The sequence below is a fragment of the Malaya genurostris genome, chromosome 2, assembly GCF_030247185.1.
Source record: "Malaya genurostris strain Urasoe2022 chromosome 2, Malgen_1.1, whole genome shotgun sequence".
Classification (NCBI taxonomy): Eukaryota; Metazoa; Arthropoda; class Insecta; order Diptera; family Culicidae; genus Malaya; species Malaya genurostris.
In genome coordinates, this window is record NC_080571.1 from 150,456,711 (window position 1) to 150,480,951 (window position 24,241).

The 24,241-nt window shown below is 36.2% G+C and overlaps 1 protein-coding gene across 6 annotated transcripts in view; it reads left to right on the top strand.

Annotated features, from left to right (window-relative positions):
• Positions 1-24,241, top strand: part of LOC131427484 (cadherin-87A) — an 848,175-nt gene that overhangs the window by 740,348 nt on the left and 83,586 nt on the right. For 3 of the 6 annotated variants that reach the window (XM_058590714.1, XM_058590711.1, XM_058590713.1), the window contains one exon: positions 8,264-8,344. The exons of 2 other annotated variants lie outside the window; for them this stretch is intronic. In XM_058590714.1, the coding sequence (XP_058446697.1) occupies positions 8,264-8,314 (51 nt within the window). In that variant the 3' untranslated portion in view covers positions 8,315-8,344. Of the gene's footprint in view, positions 1-8,263; positions 8,345-8,415; positions 9,734-24,241 lie in introns of those variants that run through there. One more of the 6 variants, XM_058590712.1, reaches the window with a different exon arrangement.

The window sequence follows — 24,241 nt, forward strand, 5'->3', positions numbered from 1 at the left end:
GATGTTATGTTGCCTAATTTTAAAATGATTTGATTCCTGAAAAGGTTAATTGGTTTTTCAGTACAGGGTATGAAATAATCATCACTCGTGTCTGCTGAGTGAACTGTTTCTAGATCATCACATTCACTTGAGGATGGTTCTACTTCTATACTTCTTAGGGAATTAGCGTTTAGAGTCTGACTTTCTGAAACTAAGTTGATTCTCGAGAGAGCGTCTGCTACGACGTTTTGCCTGCCGGGTTTGTATGCAATCTCATAGTCGAACTCTCCTAAGCTTCCATCGAACGATTTTACTGTTGATGGTCTGTAACTAACTAAAATTTTCTTCCGTAAAGATACGGTCGGAAATGCTTTACCGCCCACACGATTGCCAGTAATTCTTTTTCGGTGGTAAAAGTAATTTTCTTCTGTTTTATTTAATGTCCGTGAGGCGTATGCTATTGGTCTATCTTTTTCTATTGTCCCTTGCGAGCGAACAGCTCCAATCGCATAGTCGCTCGCGTCTGTTGTTAAAATGAATTCCTTACTAAAGTCGGGATATGTTAGTACGGGATCCATGGTTAGTATCTTTTTGCATTTATGAAAACAGTCGTCGATTTCAGGTGTAATTTTGAATTCTACGTCTTTTCTTAGTAATTTTGTCATTGGTTTTACCACCTTCGCGAAGTCTTTTATGAACCTCCGGTAGTAACCTAGCGTGCCCAGAAATTGTCTGACTTCTTTTTCACATTTTGGCATCGGCCAGTCTCTAATTATTTTAATTTTATCCGCGTTAGGCTTCACTCCGTCTTCTGACACCGTGTGTCCTAAAAATTGGACTTCATTTCTGGAGAACTCACATTTATCCAGTTGTATCTTCAGACCGGCGCCTTTCAACTTTTTTATTACTCGTATCAAGTCTTTTTGATACTCTTGCAGTGAGCTAGAGAGAATGATTATGTCGTCCATATAACAGATCGGCTGAAAAGTTCGTATCGTTTCTATGAGAGGGCGCCACTAGAATTAAATCCATACCATTTTCTGTTAGTACCAACCTTCAAAAGATACGTGTATAAATTTGACAGCTTTCTGATTATTAGTTTGTGAGATATTGCGTTTTGAGTGAAGCTACTTTTGTTATTGTGAAAAAAATGGAAAAAAGGAATTTCATGTGTTGATGAAACACTACTTTTCGATGAAAAAAAGTACCGCCGATACCAAAAAAATGGCTTGATGAGTGTTATCCAGACTCTGCACCGGGCGAAGCAACAATTTGTAAGTGGTTTGCAAAATTTCGTACTGGTCATATGAGCACCGAAGACGATGAACGCAGTCCAAAATAGGCTGTTACCGATGAAAACGTGAAAAAATCCACAAAATGATTTTCAATGACCGTAAAGTGAAGTTGATCGAGATAGCTGACACCCTAAAGATATCAAAGGAACGTGTTGGACATATTATTCACGAATATTTGGATATGAGAAAGCTTTGTGCAAAATTGGTGCCGCGTGAGCTCACAATCGATCAAAAACAACAACAAATTGATGATTCTGAGCAGTGTTTCGAGCTGTTATATCGAAATAAAACCGATTTTTTTCGTCGATATATAACAATGGACGAAACATGGCTCCATCACTTCACTCCGGAGTCCAATCGACAGTCAGCTGAGTGGACTGCACGCGATGAACCGAACCCAAAGCGTGGAAAGACTCAACAATCGGCCGGTAAGGTTATGGCGTCTGTATTTTGGGATTCGCATGGTATAATTTTCATCGACTACCTTGAAAAGGGAAAAACCATCAACAGTGACTATTATATAGCGTTATTAGAGCGTTTGAAAGACGAAATTTCAAAAAAACGGCCTCAATTGAAGAAGAAAAAAGTTTTGTTTCATCAAGACAATGCACCGTGTCACAAGTCGATGAAAACCATGCTGAAATTGAACGAATTGGGCTTCGAATTGCTCCCTCATCCACCGTATTCTCCAGATTTGGCCCCCAGTGACTTTTTCCTTTTCTCAGACCTCAAGAGAATGCTCGCTGGTAAAAAATTTAGAAGTAATGAAGAGGTAATCGCTGAAACTGAGGCCTATTTTGAGGCAAAAGACAAATCCTACTACAAAAATGGTATCGAAAAGTTGGAAGATCGCTATAATCGCTGTATCGCCTCTGATGGCAATTATGTTGAATAATAAAAACGAATTTTGGCAAAAAATGTGTGTTTCTATTAAACGATACGAACTTTTCAGCCGAACTGTTAGACGAAACAACACACTCCTATTAGTTCTCGCAAAATGCAATCCATTACTCGCTGAAATGTGGCAGGTGCGTTTTTCAGGCCGAAGGGCATTCTGGTAAATTCGTATTTTCCAGAATTCACGGAAAACGCTGTTTTTTCGGTATCTGCCTCGGCTAGTTGTATCTGGTGAAATCCTGAAACTAAGTCGATTGTTGAAAAATATTAAGCTCTACCCAATTTGTCGAGTATGTCTGTTATATCCGGAATCGGATATTTGTCATTTACTGTTTTTTCGTTGAGTTTTCGGTAATCGATCACTAAACGATTTTTTTTGTCCAGATGCATCGGCTTTTTTCGGTACTATCCATACAGGAGAGGTGTATGATGATATCGACTCTTCGATAATGCCGTCTTTTAGCATCTTCTGTACCTGTCTTTGTATTTCTCCTTCAAATATCTGAGGATATTTGTAGAATTTTGTATAAATTGGTATATTGTCCGCTGTCTTGATTTAATGTTTAATTTTATGTGTAAATGTCAATTTTCCAGATTCTGAGTGTAGTATTTCTTTATTATGATTGATGACGGTTTTTAGCGCTTTCTTTTCTTCGTCGTTTAGATGGTCTTGCCGAAAGTTATATTTTTGGTTAATTTCTTGCTTATTTGGCTCTTGGATTACCTGAAATTTGTCTGTTTTAATTTTAATTTCATTTAAATTAATTTCCAAGGGAATGTCGGAATGATTTTGTATTGCTACTATTGCTGTTCTGTTTGTGCTCCGGTAAAGCCCAGGTAATAAAGAAAATTTTCTTAAATTCATTTCGTTTTGTATCCAGAAGTCTCCGTCTTTTACTGTCTGTACTGGGACATATTGAAATTTTTGTTCGGTCAAGTTGATTTAATTCTGAGGTGGAAAACGTTTTTGCATTGTCAACTCCTTCCTTCCGATTTTTATCTTATTTTTAGCTATATCAATCTGTGCTTTGATGTCTCTTAGTGATTCGTAACCAATTAAGCCATCAAAGAACTCGTGAAATTTGAAAATGTAAAACTTAAGTTTTTTATTAATTTGGAAAATGTCGAAGATGGTTGACATTTCGATTTTATGCGTTCCGTGTATGTTTGTTACTTGTATCCCAGTCTCAGATTTGCAATTTTGAAGGTTAACATGCTCTGGTGAAATATAATTTTGGTTCGCTCCTGTGTCGATCAAAAACTTCATTTCCCCCTAGCTGGTAAGTATCGTAATATATGGTATAAAGTTATTGTTTATTATATTTCCAGTCCTTTTCCTTCTATTATGTGAAAATTTAACTCGTCTCCTAAGAAAAATTCGTCGTCATCTGAATCTAAAACTGTTTCATCTAATTAATTAGTATCGTTATCTATCTCTGCTTCTCCCTCGTGTGCATTCACTTGGTTTGATCTAACCGTTCTCATGGATACGTCATCGTCAGTAGCTGGTTTTAAATGTCTGAATTTCCCTGATGAACCGGGTTTTTGTGCATTATGTGAATTGGTCGCGTTGTGAATTTGCGGTGGCTTAGATTTGTTTTGGTAGTTCGGTTTTGAACTCGAACAAGGTGTTTTATTATCGAGTTTCATTCTATAAGCCGCGTTTGCATATTTGCCTCCTCGAGAGACTCGGGTCGGTAACTTCTCACGTGCATAGACAAGGTGTCGTTTAGTCCGTCTATGAATCGGGTTACTGACATTAGGCTTATTACGTTATTTATAGCTCTGGTTGAGTCTTTATAGTCGTCCATGACAGCTGCGGTACTCTTTATCGCTGTGTCTATGGATTTGACTTTATTGTAGAACTCACTCAAAGTCTTTTTTCCTTGCCTTACGTAGAAAAGCGATTGAATATGAGATGTCAGATCTCTTCTGTCGCCGTAGGAGTTTAAAAGAGCCTCCTTGATCGATTGCCAATCTCTAGGGTTTCGGCTGCTATTAATACTTCTTTGGCTTCTCCTGTTTTTTTATTCTTCACGGCTCTAATGATTTGGTTATAATACGGTGTTCCCGTATAACTTCCGAATAACTCTAGCGTATTTTCGGTATCTTCGAGCCATGCTTGAGTATCTTTTTTATTGCCACTGAACGTAGCTAAATTTTTTATTGGGTCGGGTGTCCGGTAATTTAAAAACGGATCATCCGCCCTTTCGCGCATTGCACTAATTTGTTGTATTAGTGCGTGTTGGTTTTCTGTGAGGCTGCGGATTTGCTCCATCAGCTAATCAGCGTTAATTTCCTGTGCCATTTCTCTGTTCTTGTCAAAAGTTTTAGCACGGTTCATAAAATATTTTCTTAGTTGAAATTAAAAGAAATTTTTTTTTGTGTATGAGGTCGAAGTTTACACTAAGTTTTAGCACTTTCTTGTGTTTCAAATATTCACTTTGAAACACTTGTTAGTATTATCCCTGTGTTCACTTTTTGTTAATAAGTAAAAATTTTTTTACTACCTACAGAAGAGTACTAATCCTCATCTGGAGTTATAGGTGTCGTCTTGGCTGGTTGGTTTGTAGGTTGTGACTGGGTCCTTCCTTCGTCATGTGTTGCACAAGCTGTATGATATTCACTCAACAGCGGCTTTCTGGACGGTAACACAAATGTTCACTATGAACTTTACTTAAGAAGGTCTTTCTTTGCCCTTAAATTCTTCTATGAAGCTCTTATTTGCACTAAGATTACTTCACTAGTTTCACTTAAGGTGAAATGTAGCGTCATAAAATGCGCACAAAATTTTATCCGCTTCAGTTGAACGAACCGTCGCACAAAGCGTACCAAGAAAAACGGCCACATAGAAACAAGAACTTTTTTCAATGATTGAGCGCAGTGGGTTTACCTCTCGTTATATTGGCTTGTAAAAAAGACGGGACGTAATGGATTTTAGAATTCTTCACACTTTGAATATATGCTGATTCAATCATCATTGTTAGTGATTACTCTTACACTAGAGCTATAAATCATGAGTAATTATGAATGATCAACATGAGGTTATATGTATATGTATTGACTAACTTGCTAACCATGTATATGCCTGATTTTTGTAGCAAGCATCGATTCTCCTTCAAAAGAACGGTTGAAGACAAGAGAACATTCAAGTATTTTCGATATCTTTGCCAGTCGTTCACCAGGCCCTTCCCGCCGATGAGATAGAATTTACGTAAAAGTATTCACCATTAACTTTTTTTCGGAAGCGACTTTCGGAATTGTATAGCATGATGAGTCTAGAAATGTCTGTTTCAACGATAACGAACCGAAGACCAAACAGCCTCTGGCCTCCGGTGCCAGAAATCATCAATAGTTTAATAATTTCTTAGATTACATTATTGGAATACATTCCAATTATAACTAATAGTTCATCATACCATGCAGCTAAAATTATTTAGTGAATCTTTTCTCAAGCACATATTTGGGGTACGAAATTGAATATAAAGTTATTTCGTAGTTCCTTATTATTCAATCGATTTTGAAAGCAAAATCAAGCGTTGATTCATTGTATTCATAATAATTGAAAAACCAATGAATTCCAATAAGTTTTCCATGCTGACTGGCTCGAAGCTGGCCCTCAATGTTAATCACATTGTTTGTATAAATGACAGCTACTTAGAAAATAAACGATTTCTTACAATACTCATTTTATTGTATTCAAGTCGTTTTTATTTCAACACAAAACCCAATGCTGCATAAATTCGCGTCATTATTTTATATTTATTTTTTGCTCACGATATAATGCCACCGTGCCCACCTTGCATTTCTCACACCACCTCAATACGAAACAGCAGCGCGCAAGCAATAAAAAAAAATGCAGAAACGTTTATGAAAACTTTTTCAATTTTCGGTTGTTTTCGCTAAAATTTTATAATTTTGAGTTGCATTTTCAGATTCTTTGTGAAATTCTGCTGCAAATACTACTTTTCAGTTCTAAAATCATCCCCGTGGGACGGAACAGTGACCGTTTATACATTTCAAAAACCAATTACGGCTCGGCAAAGCACAATTTCAAAATTCTAAGAATACTTAGTTATGATAAATTTGATTTCGAAAACTTAAGTGTTTTTGGTTTTTCGAAAATCGGTCTAGTTTTTGAATAATTGATCAAAAACGCGATTTTCGCATTCCACTACATTTCACCTTAAGTCTTCAACTTAATTCCACTCACTTTGCCGTCGACTGCGCCAGTTATAATTCGGGTGGTCCGAGTTTGAAAAAATATAAACTTTATTTAACATAATAAAAAGATTTACAAATGCACAAGACGACTTCTTCACTAGAACTGACTAAACTGGCTCATTCCAAATGGTTTTGTTTGTCGATCCTGTTGTGTCAGCATTCCTCATCCGGTTGGTTACTGATAGCTTCATTGGTTTGTTGGGTCATCGATTTGTCCGTGGTGTACGTGGTATCTTCTGTCCGCGTGTCGGTTATGAATATTGGCTGGTCAGCTGTTTTTGTGGTGTGGTGGATTTTCGCAAAATAATTTCCTTTGATTCTTGAAAAACAAAACCCTTCTTAATCCACCTAGTGGTGTGATAATGCCTTTCTCTACTTTCATAACAGTCTCATGAAAATATGTTTCATACTTTTATTAAATAAATTTGGATGCTAATTTTGACACCAATAGATTCAGATTGATTCGAGTAGTTCACAAAAGCATTTTTCCAAATTAGTGCTTGACATTTGCGTTGCCTATTTGTATGAGAACAGTGATGCTAATCTAAAAAAAGCCTTCTCAGTTCACTTAGTGGAATTTTCATATAACTTGAAAAATCACCATAGGGGGAGTACATGAAATTTTCGAAATCGAAAAAAAAATTTTTGATGCCAAAAGGCTTAGAATTGCATGAAACGTCGAGATTGAGTGTCATCTCGAAAAAAATTTTTTTTGAAAAAATCGACTTTTTGGGACTTAGAAAAAATATCAAAATTTGTCTAAGTCCCAGAAAGTTGATTTTTTCAAAAAAAAATTTTTTGAGATGCCACTAAATTTCGATGTTTTATGCAGTTTTAAGAGTTTTGGTATCAAAAAAAATTTTCGATTTTGGATATTTCATGTAGTCCCCCCCAATGGTTCTTTTTCAAGATCGAAAATTGTCAAACCTTTACCACCGGGCAGCACCCCTTACGCATGTCCAATTTAGCTCAAATTTTGCATGAAGGCATTTTTCGAGGTGCTTAAACTTTTGAGCACTAGAGCTTAACGAAAATAGAGGTGATCCAAAAATTTTGGCACCCTTATATAGAGCGGTAAAAATCAACGTGTTTTGTCGGTTGCGTCACTTATACAATCATATCTCCGGAACCAAAAGTCACAGCCATTTGTTCTTCGAACTTGATCAATGGCCCGACAGTAGCTTTCAAACGAGCCCAAGTTTGTTAAAATCGGTTCAGCCATCTCTGAGAAAATTGAGCGCGTTCAAATTCAACGCTTTTTGTCGGTTTCGTCACTTATACAATCATATCTCCGAAACTAAAAGTCATTTGATCTTCGAACTTGATCAATGGCCCGACATTAGCTTTCAAACGAGCCTAAGTTTGTTAAAATCGGTTCAGCCATCTCTGAGAATGTGAGCGCGTTCAAATATCTTCTAAAAGTGCACACACACACATACACACACACACACATACACACAGACATTTTTCGATCTCGTCGAACTGAGTCGAATGGTATATAACACTATGGGTCTCCGAGGCTCCGTTCGAAAGTCGGTTTTCCAGCAATTCTAATACCTTTCTATAGAGAAAGGCAAAAAGATTTATCCATCAACTAGTATAACCTACAGAACGGATATATACGTAGTCGGTTCGAGAAAAATGACAGGGATCCATTTTGGAGTCTATGGTCATAATCTTCGGTCATTAATCGAAACCCGGGGACCAGGCAACTCATGCGGTGAAAATTTCGCGCGCATTTTCGGAACTACATTTCACCTTACAGTTTCAGGCTTCCAACTCCAAATGTAATTGAGGAGTCAAGATTTGGATATTACATAACATTCCAAATATTTTATGCACAATAATTGTACTTACTTTTTTTTCAGAATTCAATAACCAACGAGACCAACCAAGAAAATTTAACAATATACTTTTAATTCATCTATACTCGAAAGAAAATACTGTTTATTTTTGTAAACTAGATAGAGTTTTCATGACGATGACTATACTCCTTATATTGTTGAATGTTTGTTTCCAGTATATTCCAGTAAAAAACCAGTAAATATAGGACGGATCGTGTACAATAGCTTCTGATTGCGTTTCGAACTATATTGAGATACCAAAGCAAGGAGCACGATCGGCTGAGGATGGCATAGTGTGATAACTTTCATACAGCCCACATGGATTTGATGGACAACCCCCACCATAGGATCAAAGTTTTTTTTGGACCGAAGATGTGTATGACCTTCTGGTTAAAACCTCTTTGATCGAGACGAAACAAAATATCCCATGCACTTTGTCAATTTTTTGGAGACACGTCGGAACGATAATATATTGATTTGATACCTCTTGAATCTTGAAAAACAAAACCATCTAGTGGTGTAATGACACCTTTCTCATATAATTCATTTTCGCCAATATATTACAGCAAAACTCATAAAAATACTACAATTAAAAAAGGTTAGCGAATAGTTTCGAGGATTTCTGTTGCATAATACTACTACATTGATATTTTGTTTTATTTTATTTTATCTGGGAGCAGGGAAATAGAGATGGAGATGAAATTTGGCAATCTCTCTCTCCAGCAGGCATAAAACCTCCTCATCTTTTGTATCAACAGATTACAATGATCCTACAGATACATTTGGATTCAACACTAACAATTAAAACTAAATCTATAACCCTATTTCTACTTGATGACACTAGGTTGGTGAATGATACATAAGAGTTGGTGGACTAACGACGGTGGTGGAATCGGCAAGTAGGTCTAATTAGTGACCAAAAAGATGGTGGAAGACAGAGAAAACGGTGGGGTTAGAATCGGCATGAAGATCTGATTAGTGATCGAAAAGTGGATGGTGAAAAATGGAAGAGACGACCGGGTTAATTTCGACTAGCGAATCTAGTTAGTTTCCAATGAAGATTGTGGAGAGACGGAGTGGGACGGATCACAATAATCCAATAGATACCATCTAATGAGTATATGACTGATAATAAAAACTAACCCTTTTGCTAACCTTAATACTTGAGAAGTAGAGAAATAATTCAGACATCATGTTTTCACGGTGTTGCGAGATAGGTGAAAGTCGAACACGTGAGATCATCGGTTAAATAGACGGCACATACTAGAAAACTGTTCGTTGTAGCTGTAATTAGTGGGAGTAGATTGAATTCTGAGAAATGAATGAGATCGTAGATTGCAAAAGTTAACAGCTAGGTTCAGTTTATGTAACAATCCGTGGCAATCAGTTCTAGATTGTAATAAATCCGCCACGAAAATAGCTCAATACAATAGAGTACTTTTTTATATAAAAGTGCAAATAACTTGACTTTTTCAAATATTTGCACCCCCCCTCCCCCCTCTTTCCCTTGAATCACCACCCCCCTTGATAAACCCCCCCCCCCCTCCCCATTTGACCCCTCCCTTGAACTCTACCTTGAACCCTCTGTTTGACCCCTCCTTGAATGATAACTGCGCACGGGCCTGCTTCGATGTGCTGGATGTCGAGTTGATAATAGGGAGCCCTGACGACTACAGCTTATTCGAGAATAGAGCGAACCAGTGGTGCACAATATAGCGCTTTAAGACAATGTATATTATTAAAGTTCTTTGTAATGCGAAATATAAATCCTAGCATATTGGAAGCCTTAGAGATTATATATTTTACGTGATCCGTGAAAATAAGTTTGGAATCCAACAGAACTCCTTCCTTGACAGTCGATTCTCGTCGTCGATTCAAAACACTAAATCACTAAATCCAAGTCTTAATAGTTTTGCAATAGCTATTTGGTGATTTATTTTATCAAAAGCGGCGGAGAATTCGGTATATATAGCGTCAACCTGCTGTCGCGCCTGTAACGACTGGATGACAGGAAGTATAACACACAAGCTTCGTAGATGTAGATCGTTTTGGCATGAAACCGTGTTGAGTTGAGAATATATAATTAGAACAATTGTGTATGATGAAATCCAAAACAACTAATTCAAAGAGCTTATATACAGCACACACAGCGGCAATTCCTATTTAGTTCGATATTTCACATTTATTGCCTTTTTTTAAGTACGGGAAAGATGAACGATTTCTTCCATGATTCGAGAAAAATTCCAGAGCATAAGAAAATATTAAATAATATCACCAATGGAACTAATAAACTTTCCGAACACTTTTTAAAAACCATAGACGGAATGCCATCCGGCCCAGCACTTGTTTATTTTTTCAGTTTACTGCACGCAGTTTTCATTGTATCCATTGTGACAACAGGGTGTGATCCAATAGGGGAGCATAGTGGGGCATTATTAGCAGCTTCAAGAATGTGATGATTAGTCACCGATTCTTCGCAAAAGACGTTGCTGAATTATTTGCAAGGAAGATCACAAATATCGGACATGGTTGATGCTTGTAGATTGCCAAGAGACATCTAATTAGGCAGACCCGTTTCTTTTCATTTTTTACTGACGTGATTCCAAAAATTTTTAGGACACATCACATCCTCCTTTTTCTCCACGAAAAACAAAAAAAAATGTTGGCATATAAGCTTGTAACACAAGTAGTATAAAATTTTAAATTTCCCGGCAGATTGTTCGAAGCTTGTTCGGTAACGCACATATTACGACAAATAAGATGGAGTTCTTTTTCTTCTCATTGAGCGTTGGACATTCTCACCATCGCACAGTGGTTCGAATCAATAAAAACGTGGACATAAATCAGTAGCTGCCAAACCGTTCTTTTAATGCATATAGTTGCTTTGAAGAAATTATTTACAAATATATACCGCGTAATTTGATCCTATCAATAATTGTTCATGGCCTACTTTGACAAAAAATGTAACCATAACTTTTTTTTCTGAAGAGATAGAAATTTTTTTTCTTCTACAAAGTTTTAGAACTATTAAAAATAATTTACTTTGTCAAATATACCAAAAGTCTAGATCGCACCGTTTCGGATATACAAAGCGTTTTTATGGCAACCCCCTTAAAATCAGTTTTTTATTTATAACTTGTTTCGAGTTAGTTTTTTATGCATACTTTCTTTGGAATAATTGAAGAAAATAAAAAATCCCATATTTTTGTTGAAGGTAGTGCATAGGTTTGTTGTTTCCTGGCAAAGTTATACAACATTTTACCTTTTTTTCACCTATCATAAAACCTTACACAGAAGCGAAATATGCAACTTTATGCAGCTGATTTTTACAAAATTTGTAGGAAAAGATGTGCCCAATATCATAAAAAAAAATCTAAGTGGAACTCGGTGGAACTTTTTTTTTAGGTCTTTTCAAAGTTAGTTTTAATTACTGAATTATGGCAACCCCCTTAAAACTAGTTTTCTAGTCATAACTTGTTTCGTGTTATTTTTTATGCATACTTCGTTTGGAATAATTGTAGAAAATATAAAATTTCATAATTTTGTAGAAACTAATGCATAAGTTTATTCTTTTCTGGAAAATATATGCATAATTTTACTTCTTACCTAGAAAACCTTGTGTCGAAGCGAAATATGCAACTTAATGCAGCAAACTTTTATAATACTTATAGGAGAACATGTACCTTATCAAATTTATTTTCAATGAGAATTTCTAGAGTAATATTCGTGTGACTCATTTACACTATGGCCATGCTGAAACCATAAATGGTTAAGAAACAGAGGGCGCACAGTGGTCCAAAACTGGAAAAAGACGGTCACAAGTCTGTACCTTTCACTGATTTTTAAGAGCTAACGTGTCTTCGAAGAAGTTTTACAAAATTATATAACGCTTCTTTTGAAAGTAGCACCTTAATTTTTGTTAAGGGGGTAGTACCGATTTCGAAAAAAAAATAATTTTGTTTTTGACGAAAAAAAAATTTTTTTCTATCTCATTTCAAAGAAAAAAACATTTCAAATATTTTTCCTGAAGATATGAATAATGTAAAAAAAATATTTTTTGAGATATTCGCTTTATTTCAAAAACAGTTTTTTTGGATTTACCTACGTAGAATTTATCTCTATTACCTAAGTATCTACTTCAAAGTTAGCAAAGTTACTCATTTAACTTTTCCCAATACTTTTCACAACCTAATCAATCAACTAGGTAGTTAATGTTACCTAATAAATCATTACAATATGTCACTTAGTCGCATTGCATTCGATCAATCAGTATCAGTCACGCTATTGTCCGAGTTTTCCGTATCGCTAATTTCTTGTTCTGTTGTAAGTTCTAGCATATCAATTGCTTCCAGTGACAATTTGTTTCCAGTTTTGATAGGTTTGTAATAAATATTCGAAATCAGTGGGTCAGAGGCTACTAGGAGTCTACAAAAAACATCTGTCATCGTTTTTTCACGGCTGTTTTTCCTCGTGCCCAAGTTTGGATTTTTTTTTATTTGTTTATTAATTTTTAACTTTTTTCATTCAATAAACTATAAAGGTTGTTTTATGGAATCGCTTATTTGAAACCTAAGAAAAAACCGTACATTCATGCCTTGGACGAATTTTTGTATCTTTGTTATATTTTACAAGCTGTTGAAAAAAGGCTTTGTGCGAAATACCCCATGGATTATTACTTTGTTACTTTTTACAATTGAATATTTTGTTACTTTTTACAATATTATACAATATTAGAATAAATCTAAGTGGAACTAGATGCAATTTTAGGCCTTTTCAAATTTAGTTTTAATTATTGAAAATCCGAAAAATTATCAAAACTTCAACACATATTTCAAAAATGGAAAAATATTTTCTAGACAAAATATGATAAAGTATTGTTAAAGTACAAACCTTTACGAAGAGATTTCATGTTTAAACGTGTAAATAAATTGAGTTATAGCGAAGCAACACGATTTTTAAGACGAGATGTTGATCGGGCGACTGCAAAAGTGAGTTACAGAAATAGCAGACGCGTGACGCCCTCTGTTTCTTAACCATTTATGGTTTCAGCATGGCCATAGTGTAAATGAGTCACACGAATATTACTCTAAAAATTCTCATTAGAAAATAAATTTGATAAGGTACATGTTCTCCTATAAGTATTATTAAAGTTTGCTGCATTAAGTTGCATATTTCGCTTCGACACAAGGTTTCCTAGGTAAAAAAAAGTAAAATTATGCATGAATTTTCCAGAAAAGAATAAACTTATGCATTAGTTTCTACAAAATTATGAAATTTTATATTTTCTACAATTATTCCAAACGAAGTATGCATAAAAAAAATAACACGAAACAAATTATGACTAGGAAACTAGTTTTGAGGGGGTTGCCATAATTCAGAAATTAAAACTAACTTTGAAAAGACCTAAAAAAAAGTTCCACCGAGTTCCACTTAGATTTTTTTTTATGATATTGGGCACATCTTTTCCTACAAATTTTGTAAAAATCAGCTGCATAAAGTTGCATATTTCGCTTCTGTGTAAGGTTTTATGATAGGTGAAAAAAAGGTAAAATGTTGTATAACTTTGCCAGGAAACAACAAACCTATGCACTACCTTCAACAAAAATATGGGATTTTTTATTTTCTTCGATTATTCCAAAGAAAGTATGCATAAAAAACTAGCTCGAAACAAGTTATAAATAAAAAACTGATTTTAAGGGGGTTGCCATAAAAACGCTTTGTATATCCGAAACGGTGCGATCTAGACTTTTGGTATATTTGACAAAGTAAATTATTTTTAATAGTTCTAAAACTTTGTAGAAGAAAAAAAATTTCTATCTCTTCAGAAAAAAAAGTTATGGTTACATTTTTTGTCAAAGTAGGCCATGAACAATTATTGATAGGATCAAATTACGCGGTATATATTTGTAAATAATTTCTTCAAAGCAACTATATGCATTAAAAGAACGGTTTGGCAGCTACTGATTTATGTCCACGTTTTTATTGATTCGAACCACTGTGCATCGTGGGTAAAGTTGACCTAGATTCCTGTTTGTTAGCTGATTCCTGCTTACTAACTGATTTAGGCGGCCGCCTTTTTTGTCGTGAATACGACTTACTTTATTATGGGGCGCCTTTTCAAAATTTACCCTATGAGAGAGTGATAAGTTTTTGATCGTGAATATCTCCTGTTATATCTAATGAATCAACATAATTTTTGCTACATGCCATCGAAAATATGATCACAATTTTGTGATAAAATTTTCAGTTGTTTGACATAATCTCAAATAGTTCAAAATTAAACTTTTCTGAAATGTTTGGTATAATCGAGTATCGAAGAGGATAATTCATAAGGCGCGTTTGCCTTTCTCGTATTTTGAAAGCTTGTAGCTCAGTGATATAGAATCGAATATTTTCAACTTGAACGTGTATTGCAACAACATTGAAGTTTTTCAATAATACACTATTGAAAAACCTGTTTCATTTAACCCATGACAGCACCAGCCAATCAGAACGCGAGATGTCTGCTTCTATACAAGAGCATCCATATAAAAGTTGAGTGGTTGATTTTTCCTATCATTTGCTGAACAACTGTTCCCGAAACAAGACACACGAGAGCAACATCGAGGACCTGTCGTCTCACTGTTTTCCGTTCTGCGAACAGGAAAAGGGATTATGGCAAAGGGGCTGTCCGTACACCGCTGCCAGTAGCAGGTATGAAATGAAATGTGATGTGAGAAATAGCGTTATTTAAGTTAAAGCAGCTACTCTGAACGTAAGAGCCACCGTCAGCACGATGGCACCGAAAACCGGTAGAAAGGCAGCCAAAAAGTTCAGCAAAGCCCATTCAAAGCACTTTTCAGTGTTAAGATAATCATAAAGAACTAGTTGAATTTTGTCGCTCTCCTACCATTTTCTGAGCAACTGTTGCCGAAACAAGACACACACGAGAACCATCTCAGATCTTGTTGATTATGACAATTCAAAGCGCTTTTTAGTGCCACAGATAATCATTAAGAGTTAATTAACCTTTCAATATTTCTTACCAAAAGATTCATCAAGATGGAAACTAAAATAATTTGTACCGTTATCTGGGAAACGTGACGCCGAAGTTGCTGCCCGATGGAACCGCAAAGGACCAAACTTCCGTTCCTTTCTTTGGATACGACGTATCGTTCCATGTCAAATCTACTGTCACCCTTGGCTATTGATTGATGTTCGACGATCACCGACGACTGCAATTTTGCTTCTCGATCTCGAGCTTCTAGATCTTTTTCGTTGTGATCAGACATTCCCCGTTCTAGAAGTGACAATTCACGCTTGATTTTTCGGCCTGTCATGGCTTCCTCGGGGAGCACCTTTCTTATAGTGTGATCTGCAGCGTTATAAGCTTGAACTGCAGCTTGCAATTCTTTCTGGTAGTTAGTGCCAGTAGATACTGCGGCACACATGGCCTTGTTTACGACTTTAATAAATTCTTCTACCGTTTTGCTATGGAATAAAATGGCATAGAAAATAAAACCTGAATGTCTCGTTCTGAGCAACAGCGTGCGTAATCTCCACCATTAAATGGAGGTCCATTGTCAGACTTTATAGCTCTTGGGAAACGTTCCCTTTCGAAAATTGTTTTAAGAACCGCTCAAGTGTGTTCAAATTTAGTTGACTCTACAGGACGTACTTCAGCAAATCTACATCTGAAGTCTTTAAGCACTAGTATTGAAATCCTACCAAATTTTAGGTAAGGCCCATTGAAATCAATTGCGACCGCATTCCAAACAGCTTTGGGCGCGAATGATCTATGCATAGGAGTTGATCGTTCTGGCTTCCCGTTGACCGCGCAAGCAGCGCATGATTTCACCTAATTCTCCGCATCTCTTGATATTCCTGGCCATACTCGTCTCCTAAAAATGCTTTTAAGTTTGACTTCCAATGGATGTCCATAGTGAGCAATTTTTAGCTCGAAGCCTTTTCTCGAAGCTCATGAGGTATCACAGCGCATCCATTTTTAATTAAAATTCCACCTTAATAACATCGATCATGTGCTATAGATTTGAAACTATAGCTGCCACTTCTTCATGTCAAGTGAACAAATTATCAGCTGGAGAATGTCGTCTTTTCTTGTTGACTTTCGTATTTCTTCTTCGGTTAGGAACTCGAAAAGCTGTGATTCCGATTGTCGTATTTCCCAAGGGCTTTCTTCTTCATTAAAAGCGGACTTAGACGTAAAGCCCAACCATATACTCACATTAAAGCTCTTTTCGATTTCTCGCGTGCCCTTCCAAGAATGAACGCTATCCCTTGAACGTTTGTGCGTAGTACGAAATGTCTCTTGAGCAGAAAGTAGGAGAAATGCTCAATTGCCCACACGGCACTCAATGCTTATCGCTGGTTTTGAGTATATTTCCTCTCCGTTGCGGTCAGTGACTTTGAATCGAAGCTGATTATATGATATTCACCATCTTTGTTCTGTTGAACCAACACTGCTCCTAAAGCACGCGGAGAAGCGTTCAAATACAGATAGGTTCGGTTAAACTCTGAAAAATAGCCAACAAACACCGTAGAGTGAATGATGCTACCTTTGATAAGCTCGAAGGCTCTTTCTTGTTCATTTCCCCAATCCACTTTTATGTTGATGCTACAGCCCACAGCGGACAGGATATATCTGCGAAATTTTTTATGTAAGGACTTACAAACGAAGCAAGGCCTAAGAAACTTCTCAACTCGGATGCGGTGTTTGGTTGTCTGAATTTCCGAATATCTACTATTTTGGATTTTTGGATTCTTCAATATGAAAGCCATTATCATTCAACTTTTTACCTAAAAATTTAATATTGGTTTGATCAAATTCGCATTTGACACTATTCAATGAAAGATTATTTGTTCATAGAATTTGCATTACCTGTGAACAATGTTTTCCTTAAGTTATCAATGTTATCAGCGAAATCAACACGTCATCTATGTAGACTATTTTGTTTTTGATGTCTTGTTTTTTGTTTCGATTATAGAGGTTTTAACCTTAAGGTCATTCGCTTCTTCGGGTCAAAAAAATTCTCTAACCCATTGTGCGGGGTTGAAAATCGAACCTAGGCGGGCTGCGTGAAAGGCATCGACTTACCCATCACGCTATACCCGCCCCCTTTGATGTCTTTGAAAATGCGTGTTATCACCCTCTGAAACATTTCTGGTGCGCAATTGACTCCAAACATCAAGCGGTTGAAGCGGCACTTTCCGTTTTCTGAAGGTAAGATCGTTAGGTCTAGCGATTCCTCGCCTAACTCGAGGTGATAAAATGCATTTGAGAGGTCCAGCTTGGAGAAAAACTTGGCACCGTGTAACTTGATTCTTATTTTGTCAATTGTTGGCGTCCTATAATATTCCCGTTAAATGGCTTTGTTTGGAGCCCTCATATTAACCACTAAATGGTAATCTGTAATTTTCATCCATTATAAAAATCGCCTCACGAAAATTTTTCAACTTTTTTGTATAGAGACCAAACAAACACTAATCGTACGATATGCGTCAAAATTTGACAGAATGTGTATAAAAGTGTTTCCAACGTTGAGAGAAAAAAAGTTTACCGATTGGACAAGCGCGGGAATTTTAAAACGAAAACTCCGGTTCTTTTATGATCATAAGATATAATATCGTACGTTATATTATACAGTTATTTGTAGGTAGTTAGCCTTTTACCTGTTCATGCAAACCTTCGTTGGTCTTTCGCTTTACTATTGAATTGATTACGTATATTGTTACACCGACTACTGTTTGAAGATAACACATTGGACTCAATCACAGACGATGCTAACTCCGCTTGAAAGGCTCCGGCCCAAGTTGCTGATTGCTTGAGTACGAACGAAGCGGTCCTGGGGTGCCATTATGTACCTCGATTCGACTAAAATTTTATCGAATCGACCACGGTTCGTATTATGGTTCTCGATTCGAAGTCGATCATCGAGCTTCGTTCGACTGCACTCGAAGAAGTATTAGATTATCGAAAAGTTTTGGCATTATCGAACCAAAACAATTGCAGTGCACTTAGTTAATTTTCCCTTGAATTTAATAGTACTGCAGAAAAAAATGGAAGTTGTGAAGGAAACTCTCATATCAGCGTAGCCGCAACCTTCATGTATAAACTTTGTTATAGAAGCATTCACGCTTTTGAGCATTAGTCATCGCAACGATGTTTAAGAAACTTTGTTATAAAACCATAGACAGTTCCGAGCATTAGTCAGCACAGTTTGTTGTAGAAAACAAAGTTATTTTCACGGACATTGGTCACTGCCTCTGGCATAGTGACAGTGGTCTCGGCTTTCGGTAGAACTTCGGGAGAAAGTCGGATGAACTTTCTACTTAGAATCACAAGCTCGGCTTGTACTAAAATCTTCGGGCTCCACCCGAAAGAAAATGTTAGGAGCTTAAAAACCCATAGCTGGGAAGAGTTAGGGGTTAGTCAGTCTCAGAGTGTCCGTTAGTCTCGGGTGTCGGCCCGTAGAAAAGTTAGTTAGTCGGATCCAAAATAGTTGAATAGCCGTTAGTAGTAAGTCAGGCTCAAGCGATTAACCGGAGGTGTTGCACAGCTGATTAGTTCCGAAGTGAAAACGTGATACGCGATAACCGATCGTGACTAGCAAGTCCAACAAAGTGGCATTCACAACAAGCGGTCGAAACTTAGCTGAAACAGGCAAAAGTTGATTTAATCGCGCGCTAGCGTTCCGAATTTAAGGTAGCGCTTCGCCGTGGTCAGGTCGAAGCGAGACAACTCACTGCTTCCTCTTGCTTTGTCGCCGAATTTTCACCCTAAATTGCAAATTTCTCCAATACTAACCTGATTCACGAAAAATCAAAAACATACGATTGTAGATAAATTATTTTACTATGCATTTGCCGAAAAATATCAGTTAGAAAGCGTTTCTTTCGCGAGATTTCGTGCGAGTTTTGTTAAAAATTTTGTTTCCTTTTTTCTTTTTCTCGCTATAAACAACTCGCATGTGTAGGGATGTGCTACGGTTTTCAACAAAGCGTCAAAGCGTATAACGAGAAATGTTTTTACGCTGCGAAACTAAGGGGATGATAGAAATGAAAACGTGTCGACTAGCTGTATCTTAGCTTATTTGTGACCGATATTGAAAGTTTTATCATCTTTGGAAAGGTACATTCCTTTAGAATAAAATCGGTTATGGAATTGAAAAAAAATCGCCCGACGCCTCACTGTTTGGTAGAACTATACCATTGAGAGTGGATCGTTGTGGATTTGTAATTACTTAGGAATTGATATCGATTTTGCCCTGCAATTCAGGCTGCTTGGAAAGAAAAGATGACATCGAAAGACTTTGAAAAGAAACTCAATCGCATATTTCGCTGGATTTAGTTGATCATGATCCAAACCATTACTTGTGTGAAAATAGAAGATGACGAAATCAATTTTTACAAACCTACATGGAAATGAAATGTGAAAACTGAGTTTTTATCGATCTAAATTTCAATAGCATTCAATCGATTTCCCTCTGAGAAATCAAATTGAGTTCACGAGTAGATGAAACATCGTAGCAAACAAGGATCATCTTAATAATATCAAGATTTTCTGAAGTTATTTGTTGTCTTTTATTATAGTTTAGCTTAAATACTCCGAAGAAAATATTGATTATATGAAAATCCTCACTTTCTAAGTACTGAATTAGAACAGGTCAATTATTTCTAAGAATTTTCCATGAGCGCTGTTTTGGATATAATTGAGAATTACAATCTATTCAATGTTTGAAAAAAAAAAACAGAGCTGTTTCATTGTGTGATGCTGTCTTTCAAACATATCTCATTAATTTTTAATAAACTGTTAGAAATAATACAAACTTGCTTCACATTTCTTTTTTTTTTTTTTTGACTGCATCAACTGTTGTTATGATGTTGCAATGCAAGATGAATCGTATAAATTATGACTGAAATGTAAATCGAACTTAAGCCAAACAAAGTCTTGATTTTACGTTCCTTTTGTGAATCTTTACCAACCATTGACAATTTCAACAGATTTCCAAGGTGATTTTTAGCGTACAAATTTATACCATGGCTGGTGCTACAATCTTATTGACGCAAAGAAAGCTTTTTATCGGGATTCAACAACTGATTGGGGAGAATATCTGCCGGTCGCATAAGAAACCTGTATATGTTCAGATAACTATAAAAAATTTTGCCCCTCTTAGAACAGTATTTTCAGTTTCTATCAAAATTCAAACACAGCACACATGGCAATAACAACATCATGACAGTTTGATAGATTCGAATTGAACTTACACATTGGCCAATAAAATGATACTTTATTTTCTCATGACATATATTGTATCCAAACATAATTTGTTTACGAAAAAGTAGCGATGAAACGTTTACGCAGAGAACGGACAACAAAAACAAAAGAAATGTTGTTAGCGTCTACCGCATGTGGCATTTTGCATACCCCAATGCATGCGTTGACATTGTGTGCGTGCGAAAGAATAAGGAAAAACTCATTTATTTTTATAACTCGCACGAAATCTTTCGATAAAAACGTTTATCAGGCACAAATTATATACGAATCGATAGAAAAATTAATTATCTAGAATCGTATGTTCTTGGAATTTCCGTTTTCTTCCCCGTTTTCTCACAATTTTGGGTAAAGTGCATGAAACCCCGGGATAGGCAGTGAACTCCCGTGACCACGGCGAAGCGCTACCTTAAGACTTGCAGTGTTGTTTCGTTATCTGTGTTCTCATTTCACCAGGATAACAAGCTAATCAATTAACCTCTTTTGTAAATAGATTAACGTAAAAGCAGAACCGAAAAGTGCATTTCACCAGAAACGAAAAGTGCATCTCACCAGAATCGATAAGTGTATCTCACCAGAAACGAAAAGTGCATCTCACCAGAAACGAAAAGTGTATCTCACCATAAACGAAAAAGTGCATCTCACCAGAAACGAAAAGTCTTATTTCACCAGAAGAAAACAAGTCTATCAATCAACTTCTGCTGTAAATAGATTAAGGTAAAAACTGAACGAAAAGTGTAAAAGTTTCGGTATTAAATTGATCCAAAGCATCATTCAAGAGTGTAGCCAAAAAGAAGTGAAGAAATACAGAAAAAAACGGTTTATTGACAAGAGAGTTATGATTTTCCGCATAGAACAGAAAGAAACATCTCCTTTCGCTATTTCCCCCCGCCGCCGCTCGGCCGGAAAACGTTTGCAAGTAAAACGCTTTGGAGCTGGCATGAGCTCGATCGAGTTTTAAGTTTCATTAAAGACAGCAAACGTAGAGATTACGTTTGCATTTAATTTGTTAACGTTTTTTGACCAAAGTCAACAGGGAGCGCGTAACGTAAGTTGCACGAGGCTATTTATCAACCAAATTGCTCACAGCAGATCTTCCTTAACCCAGATCAATCCAAATATAGGGCAATAGTAACAATCTATTCAGCCATGAAATCGAGCTCGTAGCAATTGAAGCTTTGGACTATACAATGACCAGTAATGTGAGACTAGGTCCAGTTTATTTACGTGAATGAATGTCGACCATAACCACGGTCAAGATCGTAATTATTTACTGCTAAAAATTATTATAGCACCTTCCAGTAAAAAAGGTTAGGAAGTAAGAATGGCTAGAAATAACGGTGGGTACCAATTTCCAATGCTAGAGGCAATACAATGTATCCTGGAATTCCACTCTGGAAAAACAATAAATATAAATGATATCCAGAGAGACAAATCGAAAATTCTTATAAACACAACCGAAGCTTACGCAACGAATATTATCGCAACGACGGGTGCTTAATCGAAAATAACAATTTTGATGATAAACATTTCAACAACAATGCAACACAACTATGGGTAAATTGCATGACATACAGTAACAGAAAAATATTTCGAAGATATGGTCATAATATCAGGACCAGAAATATGCCTGATCAAATGAGATATGAAGCATCCAGAAACCCGAATGCAAATTTAGACAAGCAAACAGATCAAATGAAAAATTGGGATCGATACGATAATAGAAAACCAATGAAGAGTGATGCGAACAATCACTTTGAAGAAAAAGATAGCAAAAAACGCAAAGAAGGGATATGGGTCGAATTACCTAAGACAAAAGACAACAAATTTATGATGTTATTGAGATCGGAGACGAAAAAAATAACGAGATGCAGTTGCTGGTAGACACTGGAGCACCTGGCAAATCGATAAGTAGACGAAACGTAGACTACATGGGAGCATATACAATTAATGAAAACGAAGTCATAGAATATTCCGGGGTAACAGGTACTGTTAGAAAAACGTTAGGTACTGTAGAACTAAACTTCATCATCGCAGGAAGAATTTTCCAAACGAAGTTTGACGTAATGAAGAATTTGACTCCAGGGGGTATTTTGGTAATGACATTTATGAATAAGTATGTGACTAGAATACACAATGACCAAGGTTGGATATGCTTACGGAAAACACCTCTCACCTTTGAACCAAAAACAGAATCATATGCAGCTCATCAGAAACAGGAGAACAAAGTCTCAAAATACGAGGCAGATAACAATGTCAAAATACATGAAAAATACCAAGCGGATGATAAAACCAAGCATAGCCCACAGGGTAGGCTGTGTACAGAAACGACAAAAAATTATACGGTGCAATGGCAAGAAGGTATGCCGCCTCACGAAATGTTAAAAATAGATTGTGCTAAAAACAATCAGTTATTTGTAAAAGTTGCTGCAGCAAATAGGCCTAACGAAAAAATCAAATATTTGCTCGATACTGGAGCATTTTATAACGTAATGAGATGGGATACTGTCGCGAAAATAGGGTCAGAGAAAATAAACTATAAAGATAATTTATACATCTCAGGTTTTGATGGAACTAAATCACAGACTATTGGCTCAGTAAAAGTCACGTTGGTGGTTGGAAAGACTCATTACAGAGTTAGATTTTATATAGTAAAAGATTTGTGTGTTCCTGGAATCATCTGAGCAGAGTTTTTAAAGATATACACAATTTATGTCACTCAGAATTTTGAGTGAATATGCCTAAGTGTACCAAACGAGCACAATAAGATGACAAATATACCAGTTACAGGAAAAGAAAAGGTACACGCAACTGAGCATTATGGGATGAGTGCTACAGATAAGGATGGGTGCAACATTGAAATATCCACCCACATAAATAATGAAAGAAATAATGAAGTAAATGATTATAATGAGAAGCCAAAGATGTCTTCAAACAGTGAAACTAAAGCAAACAATACTTTTAAAATAAAATAAATCTGCAAGTAGAAATAGGATAACCGAAAAACATATTAAAACTGATGCAAAGAGTGCCAAAAATGAAGTAATTATCGTTAGAGCTGAAGTCTTGGAGGGCAGTTTAGCAAAGCGTAATAAATATGAAATGAATCAAAAAGTGAATAAAAATAATAACATTAATGCACCGTATCAGGACAACTATGATATATACAAAACCTGTTTTAATCCACCTATTCGTGTAATGATGCCTTTCTCATGTACATATAATATTGTGACATTCTATTCAAAATTTTTCTCTTCGATTTTTGAAAAAAACAAGAGATTGTTTGTGCATTAACTAGTATAACATACAGAATAAAACAGTGCTTTGATTGCGTAGGTCATCCTTAAACGAAGTGGATTCACTATTATATGCACTTCCGGCACCGGAACCCGAGAACCGGTATAATCAAAGTCGGTTCGTACGGCCACCAACTATATATTGTTTATTATTATATTATTATATCGTATCGTCTACTAGTACGCACTCTAAATGACGATTTAAATGTTTGTTGCATCCGAAAATATGCAGTAATTTTTGGTAGGACCATAAGACCTTTTAATTGACCCTAAGATTGGGAATAACGGTTTAGAGTCCAGTTTATAACATTTTTTACAGTTTTTGTTCCAGTTACAGTTTAAGTGACGGTGTACAATTTTGAACACACTTTAACCTATAATTCCGGAACTGGGAGTCGGATCCGGATGAAATTCAGGAATGATGATGATAATGGT